At 47.0% G+C, this 12,569-nt stretch overlaps 1 protein-coding gene across 3 annotated transcripts; it reads left to right on the top strand.

The window, feature by feature from the left end:
• The first annotated feature begins 5,475 nt into the window (after positions 1 to 5,475).
• LOC124691247 (tyrosine-sulfated glycopeptide receptor 1-like) lies at positions 5,476 to 8,714 on the top strand. 3 transcript variants are annotated; one of them, XM_047224520.1, is made up of 2 exons: positions 5,476 to 7,644; positions 7,741 to 8,714. In XM_047224520.1, exons 1-2 carry the CDS (start codon positions 5,538 to 5,540, stop codon positions 8,691 to 8,693), a joined length of 3,060 nt encoding a protein of 1,019 aa, XP_047080476.1. In that variant the 5' UTR covers positions 5,476 to 5,537; the 3' UTR covers positions 8,694 to 8,714. The 3 variants fall into 3 exon arrangements, with proteins under 3 accessions (XP_047080476.1, XP_047080474.1, XP_047080475.1); XM_047224518.1 differs by having other exon boundaries at positions 5,476 to 7,958; positions 8,022 to 8,714; XM_047224519.1 differs by having other exon boundaries at positions 5,476 to 8,328; positions 8,398 to 8,714.
• The last annotated feature ends 3,855 nt before the right edge of the window (positions 8,715 to 12,569 follow it).

Genomic DNA, 12,569 nt, shown 5'->3' with positions numbered 1-12,569 from the left:
AAAATAGGCAATCTGCCAAGTGGCACTGCCACAGTTCATTTTTTTTCCTTTTGGAAGTTGTGTGCTGAAAACTTGAATTTGAAACGTTCATGAATTTTATGTGGCGGAATATTCACCATATATATTGTGATGGTAAAGCAATCAACAAGGATAGTCCATTGTTGTTGAATGCATAAGAAAGAAAAAAAAAAAGGAAACATGACAAATGATGTGTTAGGATCCCAGGCCCAGCTCCACAGACTTGTGTTGTGTTCCAAACATTTGACACATTCAACTCAGCCCACAAGATGGCTACTCTCCCTTATAAGCCGCTCGTTGCCCCTCCCGCTAGTAAGGTAGGACTATAAGTCACTGACCACATCCCTCTCCACGAAAATAAGCTTTTGCCCCGCTTTATAAATGAAGCCGCAACAGAACCGATAGAAGGTGGAGAGGAGAACCTTTTTACAAAGTAGATCAAAGAAAAGACAAAAAAAAAGACCACAAAAACCCAAACTTGCCACCGAGGACATTGGCACGAAACCGAGTTCAATCGGGACTCCACGACTGACGCATTGCGTCTCCGTCGTCGAGACCGTGGGGTCTGGGGTTTTCACCTGGAGTTGTACCGCGGGGCGGATACCCACAACGACGCCCCCAAGAGGGTTACAACACTCGCAGGCATCACCGCCGTTGGCGTCGAGGCGCTGAACTTTCACCTGGAAGCATCTGCACACCATATCCGAGAACTCAGCGGCCCGTTGTCCCCAAGTTAGGCCTCCGAAACACTATCTGGGAGTTGCCAAAACCGAAGCGCCACCAACACTAGGATCCCCCACCGTCTGTTCCTCGCTATCCCCATGACCGAAGAAGGATGCCTTCCTGGGACTTCCTGGGGGGTGTGATGTTAGGGCTGCTTCTAGCGTTGATGGAGGCTACTCAAGTTTAGGCCTAACTCGCTTATGGAAAGAGGCTGTGACCAGCTTATAAGGAAGAGTTTTCTTCCTCCCTTCGGTCAGGGCTTTGGGATGGAATGGACTTTTCTTAAGCTGAGTGGACGCTAACATGAAATATAGTCTTGGTACCATGGGAAAAATATACGTGCTCATTTATCCGTGGACAAGGTTCCAGAAGGTGATTGTCCACCAGGCAAGAAACTCTTTTGGTGCTCTACTGTCTTACAGCGTTGACATATTCTCATTGATGTATACTCCCTCCATTTTAAAATAAATATCATATATTTATCTAGAATTACATGTATCTACACTACACACAAAAACACGTTTAAGTATATACAGTATGTATCTAGAAAAATCTGCAACACTTGTATGCATATATGTGTCTTACCCTATGTTTTAAAGAAAGGAAGCCCTGCTCTCCTTTTCTTTTCTTTTCTTTGACTGATAGCTCACAGGAGGCCCTGTTCGTCATTTCACAAGCCACCCTCGGACAAGAGCAAGCAGCGTGGAGCCAGTCATGTTGACATTTAACAACTAGCCAGCCCAATAACAACTTGCCAGGATAATCACATCAATCAGATCCGATAGGCTATTTGCAAAGTAAACAATTGGAACTATTATGCATTATCTGTAAATCCTTGAGTCCGTGCAATTTTGAGCGCCAGCTCACTGCTCAATGGTACCGACCACTCACTTATCATATCAACAATAATTGTCCGTTTTAAACAACAAGCATGCTTACTTCATATATATCTTAATCTAGAAATGCAAAGGAATGCAGCTCATGGCAGTCCTATAGCTAGCCTGTAGGGGATCCGAAGTTCCAAAAAAGGCTTTTGAGCCTCTTCTCTATGAGGCGATTTACACAAAAATAACCCAAAAGTGGAAGAAAAGCACAGACTGACCCTCCGGCGAAACTATTTCACCAATCTAACCCTTTTGTGTGGCGCCCCTCCCACGGGCGCCACACGTGCCCATGTGGCTCCCCTCCTGCCGGCGCCACCGACCCGGCCCGACGTGGCGCCATCGACGCTGAGCTGGTGCGCCCATCCGACGTGGCAGCATGTGTGGCGCCCCTCCCAACGGCGCCACACATGCACTTGTAATCCCCCAAAACATACTGTGAGACAATAAGTAGCATTACAGACCATGGTTCGAAATGACATAGGGTTCACAAATCGATACTTATGAAGATATAGTTCACAACAACACGGAGCACATCCTAGTGTCGTCCTCGACGTGTCGTCCTCACGGGCTGCTTCCGGACGGCCATCCTCTTCGTCCGCTGCCTTGGCTGCTCCTGCTGTTGCTCCTGCTGCTGCTCCTGCTCCTGCTCCTCCTCCTCCTCCTCCTCCTCCTCTGAAGAGAACGGCTCGTCGTTCCTCATCCTCGACATAGCTGATCTCCGCGGCGGCCCATCATCCTCCTCAGTGACAACCTTCTTTCCTCGGTTGACATAATCTTCCGGAGTGTACCGGTTTGGAGCCTTGCCCCTTGGCTTCAACTGGTAAGCTGACCGTTGCTTGGAGGTACGCTTCGGAAGTACGCCTTGACTCAGAATTAGGTCGTCCTCAGGAGGAATCTGCACAAACATGAACACATGAGATTACAAAAGTTGAAATTAGTAAGAACATGTTTCACAGCAACAAAATAGTCCATACATGTTCTTCAGAAGAGGAGGATGTAGCTACCATATGGCTCCCATTCCACCTGCAGCATACAATTATTTAGTAGATGCCAGTAGAATCAATCAAAACTAGGATTGCAACTCCGCAGTGATCGGTTACCTGCTCAGCGGTAAGAGTGTCCAACTCCGCGAGTGTACTGCCTGTACATGATCATTGGATCGCTCGTCATCTCCGAGACATTGTCCCAAAGGTATGCCCAAGTGGGCTCCCGATCGGGAAAGTGAGGGAAATGAGGCCATGGTGTCTCGTTGAGTACCACTGGGACGCCCAAGCGATAGGCGGTCCCAGCTCCATACGGAAAGTAGGAGCATGCATCCACCAATACCGCCGCTACCCGTCTTGCTCCCAGTCCTGCGACAAGCTTCGTCCAACTGCGTACATAAGATATTTGGTTACTACTTTGTGTAGCGCACTACTATAGGAAAATAGTACATAGAACAAATCATCACCTGCCGGTAGAGGTAGGCAAGTGCCGCTGTTCCCCAACTCCACCGGGCGTCCAACACCGTAAGCGCCTTCGGCCAACACCAATGGGCCAGCTTACCCCCACTGTCGGAAAGAGAGTCTCGGAAATCATGTACCATAAGTACACGCGGGCGTACGTCCTCCGAGTGTCCTCGTCGGCCTCTATGGGGCATTACGCAAAGTTAGTTCGATCCAAGTGAAAGACGCGCCGGCGGGAACTCTCTCCTTTGGATTTTCTGGCGGCGGAGGAGCCCTGCCAATAAGCCCCACCATCTGCTGGCGCCACCCATCAGAAGTTGTGTTCATACACAGTGGCTCGCCCTGAATAGGTAGTGCAAGGATCATGGAAACATCCTGCAGAGTAGGGGCCATCTCGCCGGCCCTCAAGTGGAAGGTGTGAGTCTCCGGCCTCCACCGGTCGACAAGGGCGGTGAGTGCCGAGGGGTTCATGTGTGGCCCCCACGGCTTACAAGGGATATGAACGGCATAAGACCGGTAGGCCGGATGAACTCCGTGTACCTCTCGTCATAAGGTATATCCGGTGTGCCATGGTAACGAATCTTCAAAGGGTGAAGATCCGTTCCCCTCTCCGTCATATGAACAGCCCGGTGCTCCCTGTCGTACTCTTCATCCAGAAGCCACACCATCCTACATGTATGAGCAACACATACAACATATTATGAGCCATCACATACATGAGAATATATCCAAATAAGCCATCACACATACATTCCTAACAAATATGAGTTATTCCATCAAGAATACATGAGAATATATCTAACTTTCGAATCACATATACATCACACATACATGAGAGTTCATATCCAAATACATCACACATATGAATTTCGTAAGACATACCATTCCTAGGCACATAATAGACATATGTAAGACAATAGAATGCATTTGCTAAGCTCCAATTTTGCCTTTCACCACATACATACATAAGGATTTCAACACATACATGTAAAATTTCATTCAACACATCTAGGGTTCCTACATATCTAGGGTTCCTACATATCTAGGGTTCCTACATATCTAGGGTTCCTACACATACACATTCAACACATACATAGCCATTTCAAATCTAGTTTCCATGTCTAGGGTTCATGTGCAAATCTAGCAAGATCTATGAAATTAGTGGATGAATGTGAGGGATTCGAAGGGGAATACCTTGAGGAATGGAGGAGGAAGGACTTGGCCGGCCGGATCTGACGATTGCTTGGTCGATTTGGTGGGGGGGCGAAGGGGACTCGGGCGGCGGCGGCGGTTTCCTGGGAGGAACGAGAGAGAAGAGAAGAAAGCTGGCTGGGTCGGGCTGGGCGCGGGCGCGGGCGCCACACTTAAGTGGATGTGTGGCGCCCGTGGCATCGGCGCCACACATGCCAGTGTGGCGCCCGTGGCATCGGCGCCACACATCGAGCCTCGCAAAACGGCTAAGTCCCGGACGTTCGGAGCCCTGGATGTTTTCGACCGAAAACATGATATAAGTTGGCATGTGTGGCGCCGTTGGGAGGGCGCCACACATGCTGCCACGTCGGACGGGCGCACCGGCTCGGCGGCGAGGGGCCACGTCGGGCTGGGTGTGTGGCGCCGGCGGGAGGGAAGCCACATGGGCATGTGTGGCGCCCGTGGGAGGGGCGCCACACAAAAGGGTTAGATTGGTGAAATAGTTTCGCCGGAGGGTCAGTCTGTGCTTTTCTTCCACTTTTGGGTTATTTTTGTGTAAATCGCCTCTCTATGAAATAGAGAGAGGCAACCCCTCCATTAATCTGTTCCTGTCGTCTTGCCCTCCCACTTGCTCTTCTCCGAAATCATGTTCACATGTTGCCTTCCACTTGCTCTTCTTCTCCAAAAAATCATGTTCACATAATGGACCTCCACTTGCTTCTTCTCCCAAATCATGTGCACGAGTTGACCGAGACATCGATGACAGCATTGAATTACGCAGTCCCTCGGGATGCTGCTGCCTCGTTGATCACATATCCTACATGGCTCGATCTTAAACACGTCTTTTCCTGCTCATGAAAAATAATAGGTGCATCAATGAGTTTATTCTTCGGTATCTGTCACTAAATAACAACAGCATAAGGCATGGTAAAGCAGGTAAGATAAGTGATGTCGGGTCAAGCTAATCAAATGCATGCTGTCATAGCACGGATGACTGCTAATAACTAGTAAGGATACACACCAATCCATGCATACGAAGTCAACTTACCAATAACACGATAGCAGGCGGGCGGCCCCGGTGAAAATGTCATCGTGTGAACGTAGAAAATGTTGTGACACATAGGCAGTAGCAGCCAATCCTTGAACCATTTCTTTTATTTTCCTGAGTATGACCAGAAAGGATGAAACAAAGCGGAGGCATGAGCTGTTCCCTTCTTCTCCTTCTCTCTGTTCACCAGCCCCCCATAGGTTCCCTTGCTAGCTTTCTGTGGAAGCCATGCAGCCACAGCATTCCTCAAACAGGAGCGGATCACCCATACCTTTTCTCGGCTTGGCACTCGTGCTGCTGATCTCCTTGGCCTCTCCAACCAGCTCCTGCACGGAGCAGGAGAAGAGCTCCCTTCTCCAGCTCCTTGCGGGTCTCTCGCGGGACGGCGGCCTCAAGGCGTTGTGGCGGAGCGACACGGACTGCTGCACGTGGGAAGGGATCACCTGCAGCGGTCCCAGTAGGACGGTCACCGATGTTTCGCTGGCTTCTCGAGGTCTCGAGGGGTACATCTCTCCGTTCCTTGGAAACCTCACCGGCCTGTTGCGCCTCAACCTGTCGCGCAACTCGCTGTCCGGTGGCCTGCCGTCGGAATTGGTGTCATCAAGCAGCATCATTATCCTTGACGTCAGCTTCAACCGCCTGACAGGAGGCCTGAGCGAGCTGCCAGCTTCAACCCCTGTGCGACCTCTGCAGGTACTGAACATCTCGAGCAACTTGTTTTCAGGAAGGTTTCCAACGACGATATGGGAGGTGATGAAGAGTCTGGTCGTGCTCAATGCCAGCACCAACAGCTTTACTGGGCAGATACCAACTACACCATGTATTAGCGCGCCGTCTTTTGCTGTGCTTGAACTCAGTTTTAACCAATTGAGCGGAAACATCCCTCCAGGGTTCAGTAATTGTTCCATGGTGAAATTGCTCAGCGCTGGCTACAACAACCTCAGTGGGACACTTCCAGATGAACTCTTCAAGGTTACCTCATTGGAGCAGCTTTTGTTGCCTAGCAATCGGTTAGAAGGAGCTCTCAATGGCATCAGCAAGCTCACAAATCTGGTTACCCTTGATCTTGGGGGGAATGAGCTCAGTGGCAATATTCCAGAGTCTATAGGTGAGCTGAAGAAATTGGAGGAGCTGCATCTGGAACACAACCGCATGTCAGGGGAGCTGCCATCAACTCTGAGCAACTGCACAAATCTCATAACCATTGACCTCAAGAGCAACAACTTCAGTGGGGAGCTTACCAAGGTCAACTTTACAAGCCTGCCCAATCTAAAAAATTTAGATCTTCTGTACAACAACTTCACTGGCACAATTCCAGAAAGCATATACTCCTGCAGCAGGCTTAGTGCATTACGGTTATCTCACAACAATTTCCATGGCCAGTTGTCTGAAAAGATAGGCAATCTGAAGTTTCTCTCATTCCTATCACTTGTTGACAACTCTCTCACAAATCTCACAAGAACACTTCAGATCCTTAATAGAACCAGGAGCCTCACCACCCTTCTTATTGGGTTCAACTTCATGCATGAGACCATGCCAGAGGATGACAGCATTAATGGTTTTGAAAGTCTACAGGTTCTTTCCATAAATGATTGTTCACTGTCTGGGAAAATACCTGATTGGTTATCAAAGCTGCCAAATTTGGGGATGTTACTATTACACAACAACCAACTCACTGGGCCAATACCTGACTGGATCAGCAACTTAAACTTCCTCTTCTATCTAGACATATCAAACAACAGCCTTACAGGGGAAATTTCAAATTCCTTAATGGATATGCCAATGCTAAAATCAAACAAGACGGCACCAAAGATCTTTGAGCTTCCTGTTTATAATAAGGGTCCATCTATGCAATACCTCATGCCCAGTGCTTTTCCTAAAGTACTGAATCTAGGCATCAATAACTTCACTGGTCTGATACCCGAGAAGATTGGTGAGTTGAAAGCACTCAGTTCCCTCAACTTGAGCTCCAACCAATTATCTGGAGAGATCCCGGAACTGATCGGCAACCTCACGAACCTGCAGGTGCTCGACTTGTCAGGCAATCATCTTACTGGTGCAATTCCAGCTGCACTGAACAACCTGCACTTCCTTTCCAAATTCAACATTTCGAATAATGACCTAGAAGGGCCTATTCCAACTGTAGGCCAGCTTAGCACATTTCCTAATTCCAGCTATGATGGCAACCCAAAATTGTGTGGTCCTATGCTTGTAAACAATTGTGGTTCAGCTGAAACACCTCTGACAACCCAGAATCGACGGAAAAAGAAGGGTGTCTTTGCACTTGCATTTAGTGTATTTTTTGGAGGGGTGGCCATCCTTTTCTTGCTAGCTCGTCTCCTTGTCTTGTTCAGGCGTAAAAGTTTCATGAAAAAAAAGAGGAGCAGCAGCAATGATGACATGGAAGACACATCTTCAGACTTCAATTCAGAATATTCCTTGGTGATGGTTCCACAAGGCAAGGGAGAAGAAAACAAACTCAAACTGACTGATCTCCTGAAGGCTACAAAGAACTTTGACAAGGATCATATCATTGGCTCCGGAGGTTATGGCCTAGTTTACAAGGCTGAGCTATCTGATGGCTCAAAGGTTGCCATAAAAAAGCTCAATAGTGAAATGTGTCTGATGGAAAGGGAGTTCAGTGCAGAGGTTGATGCACTTTCTGTGGCACAGCATGACAATCTTGTACCATTCTGGGGTTACTGCATACAGGGACATTCGAGACTCCTGATATACTCCTACATGGAGAATGGCAGCCTGGACGACTGGCTTCACAACAGGGACTATGATGCCAGCTCATTTCTCGATTGGCCGATGCGGCTGAAGATTGCCCAAGGAGCAAGCCAGGGTATATCCTACATCCACAATGTCTGCAAGCCTCACATTGTTCACCGTGACATTAAGTCCAGTAACATCTTACTAGACAAAGAATTCAAAGCTTACGTTGCAGACTTTGGGCTATCCAGATTGATCTTTCCCAACAATACTCATGTCTCGACTGAGTTGGTTGGTACACTCGGTTACATCCCCCCTGAGTACGGGCAAGGATGGGTGGCTACACTGAGAGGTGACATGTACAGTTTTGGAGTGGTTCTGCTTGAACTGCTAACGGGGAGGCGGCCTGTTCAGATGTGTCCCAAGTCAAAAGAGCTTGTCCAGTGGGTACAGGAGATGAGATCCAAAGGGAAGCAGATTGAAGTCCTGGATCCAGCACTGAGAGGTACAGGATATGAAGAGCAGATGCTGGAGGTGCTTGAAGCTGCTTGCCGGTGTGTCGACCGTAATCCTGGCATGAGGCCAACTATACAGGAGGTAGTATCTTTCCTGAATGGCATAGATGCTAACCTTCAGAAGCAAAATTTAGTCAGCACACAATGTAATTAGCAAGTTATAGTGCAGTACACAGAGTAGATGTATGTTTAATTTTTGCAAAGAGCTACTCCCTCCGTCCATAAAAGGATGTTGGAAGTTTGTCTAAATTCGTCTATACACTCATGTCGGAAGTTTGTCTAAATTCGGATGTATCAATACACTAAAGAGTGTCTAGATACATCTAAATTTAGACAAACTTGCGACATCCTTTTATGGACAGAGGTAGTACTAGTCATGTTCTCACTGGCCTCATTAGTTCTTCTGTACAGATTGTAACATGCCGCTGCTGCGGAACTCTTGTAATTCATCTCTGTTTTTTCCTTTCTATTTTCAAAAGACAAATTATGCGTAACATGATTCATGAGTAATAATTATGAGAAGTCGGTTGATTCATTCAGCCTTCTCCTTCTAAATTACACTTTAAAAGATCAGCAGCAAATTGAAACTATTTCAGCCCTTGCTGCTAGGAGACAACTGTAGGAGCACAATGGCATAAACAGAGATGCCACTCTGCAGTCAGCACAGGCTGAGCAAAAATAGAGTGATCATAACAAGAAGGAAAGTATAATTAATGGATGATCCAAATAGTGAAGTTAGTAAACAAATGCTTTTCGAAAACATCATCTCATAACGAAATGAAAAAAAAAAACAATTGCAAGGAGAATAGTTAGAAAACAGCAATCGACTGTCTGAGGCGACCTCTTGTGCTTGAAGTTGCAAGTCAGATTGAGATTATGCTAAACCACAGCAGGTTCTGGCATGTTCAGTGACCTAATTATTTCTGAATTCTGAATGCCGCCACGAGAGCCTCGCTCCAGGCAACGAATCCTAGAGCAATCCATACATACAGCGGTTCGCTCACTGAGGCGGCACTATCACCGGGTAAAACCACTCGCGCAGCGGTTGCGGAAGGCCGGCGGCGCCGGAACAACTCCCGCGACCACGGCAAGAAACGAGCGAACCAAAATGTACCTATGATTCGCGGAGTAAGAATAACGACAGGGAGGTCAGGCGCGGTGATCACCTGGCAGTATCGGTCGCGGCCGCGAGGTGACGGCGCGGCGCCGCCGTTCGCCGCCGGTGCGAGTGTTCCAGGGGCGGAGGGAAGTGAGCAGAAGGGGGAAATGAAGAAGCGCACGACGATGACACGTCGGTCCCACATGTCAGCACGCGTCCGTGGGCCGTGGGCCGTGGGCCGTGGGCCGTGGGAGACATTGGAGGCCCACAAGAGGAGAAGGAGAACGCTTTTTTTTTCTTGGAAAGCAGAGCAGAGGAGCGTCACTTGCTGAGCTTTGCTTGGAGCAGTTGCTACACGCACCCGAGCAAGAGCTCTCCGGAAGAAACCAGCAAAAACCCCAACCGGAGGCTTCGTCCCGGCGAGGCCACCGTCGCCCGCCATCGGAAGCCAGCGCTCTCCCTCCTCTCCTCCCCTGCCGCCGGAACCGTCGCAGCGAGCCCTTCTCGTCTCAAGGCGGAGGATAAGGATCCTGCATTCCTGCGCCGTCGCCAAGTTCCTCTCTCCTCCTCCTCCGCCGCCGCCGCCGCCTCACGAACGACGCGGAGAGGGCCCGCGCGCGAGACAGAGGAGGGGCCGCGTCTTCCTACATCGACGACGATGGTGGTAAGCCTCGCATCTCCGCCCTGCATTCAGTCCGTACGTAATCGCAATTTATTTCCGCTTCCTCCCGTGACAAGTAAGAAAAAATCCGTGCTTTCCAAATTGATTCCTTCTTTTTTCTGGACGAGAGGGGGCGGGCTTTCCGTCAGTACAGAAATTGCCCTGTCATTCCTTTTATGTTCATAGGAATCGCTCTCCGTCAGTACAGCAATTGCATGTTCCCTGTGTTGGCTATTTCCTCTGTAGATAGATTTGGCCCATGATCGCAACAAATGAGCAGTGAGAACTCTTGGAGATATTGAAGCAAAGTCGTGTGTCCATGAATGAGGAGATAAGTAGATTGAAAAGTATTTTGCAGTCATGTCTACATGTTATAATCAACTGGGAACCAACCATGTTGCTAAGTGAAAATTCAATCAGTGAGTTTGAGGTATCTGAAAACATGCTCAAAAATAGGTTTTTGGTAATGAAAACTAGTCGGCCTTGGTCTAATTGGATCTCATGCTATTTCTTAAGGAAGTTTACAAAGAGTATTTCTGAATATACTGTACTGTCTTTTGTTGGCATTCACAAAGAGCATTTCCAAACTATGCTAATTTCTTTTATTGGCACCGTTTTACTACCACTTGCTTTTCCAAGCCACAATACTGCCTTGCTAAGCCACGAATGAGCAAACAATTAGTGTATTCAGGGCATGAAACGCAAACCATTACCCAACTGAATTTATCCAGCCCTTGCCTTATAAGATGTGACCAGAGGCAACAACGAAATATATATGTTACTATGATAGCTCTAGTAACAATGTAATGGAGCATAATTACATGTAGATGTATAGTTAGGATTTAGGAATGCAAAAGGTCTTCAACCTAAAACCTTCCTAAGAAAATTTAGTTCTGAACTGAAAAAGCTCATACTCCCTACAGGCTACAGTTGACATGTAGAAGCCTGTATCTTTTGACTCAAGTGACAATGCATGAAGCCACTGAAAGAATCTTCCCGAAAAGTCTATGTGTTATTTCTGTCATTATTATATAACCATCTGTGTCTTTTGTTGGCATTCACAAAGAGCATTTCCAAACTATGCTAATTTCTTTTATTGGCATCGTTTTTACTACTTGCTTTTCCATGCCACAATATTGCCTTGTCAAGCCCCGGATGAACAAACAGTTAGTGTATCCAGGGCCTGAAACGCAAACCATTGCCCAAATGGATTTATCCAGCCCTTGCCTTATAAGATGTGCCCGGAGGCGGCAATGAAATATATCTGTTACCATGAAACCTCTAGTAACAATGCAATGGATCATAGATGACATGTAGATGAATAGTTAGGATCTAGGGATGTAAAAGGTCTCACACCTAAATCCTACCCAGGTAAATTTAGTTCTGAACTGAAAAAAGCTCATACTCCCTGTATAAGAATTTAGTTATTGTTTTGATCCTTAGCACACTTCTTCGCAAGGAAGTCGTCACCTTTACCATCGATAAGGGTGCATACAAGTACTAAATGTTTGAGATAAATTGCAATCAAAATCAGAATAAGCTACACTGCAAATTTACCAGCATGGGATAAACTCCTATATATAGAAAATGGACTATACATGCAGCGCATATGATACGATTGAGGAAGCTCTTAGTTCGCAACTTTGTAGACTAGATGACGCAGATATCACATATCCAGCGCTCCATTCGTAGGTACGGCGCATTAGTCCCCTCATTGTACTCCATGTTAAGTTGAATTTTGAACGATGTTGGACACCTTGGAATCGATTTTGTCTGGCTTAACCTACAAGTACTGTTTAAGTATAGATAATAACATGGCTTTCAGTAAGAGCAGTTTGAGATCCGAATTGACCTTTTCATAGAAAGCCAAGCAAACCCTACCCCCTGCAAATATGAAGGTGTGGGCTAAAATTACTGCTCACAGAAACAGCAACAGCACATAGCACATAGCACTGAAGATGTGAGAAAATGTGCATCATAGTAGTGTATCTTTCGACTGAAGTGACAATGCAAGGAGCCACTGAAAGTATGTTCCCCAACAGTCGATGTGTTATTTCTGTCATTATTATATAACTATCTGTGTTGGTTCTCTTGTATGGACAATCTACTCTCTAAATTACACACATACAAGGCGTTTATAGTAGGCAGAACTCTGCAGTCGTTTTATTTTTTACAACAAGGAACAAGATTTCGAAAATCAAAGGTATTACCAGATTTCTGTAATGAAGCTAAACATAACATCCCAATGTGTTCTTAAAAGTATACCTATA

The sequence above is a fragment of the Lolium rigidum genome, chromosome 2 (assembly GCF_022539505.1).
Source record: "Lolium rigidum isolate FL_2022 chromosome 2, APGP_CSIRO_Lrig_0.1, whole genome shotgun sequence".
NCBI classification, from domain to species: domain Eukaryota; kingdom Viridiplantae; phylum Streptophyta; class Magnoliopsida; order Poales; family Poaceae; genus Lolium; species Lolium rigidum.
This window is presented reverse-complemented; position numbering and strand designations above follow the sequence as displayed.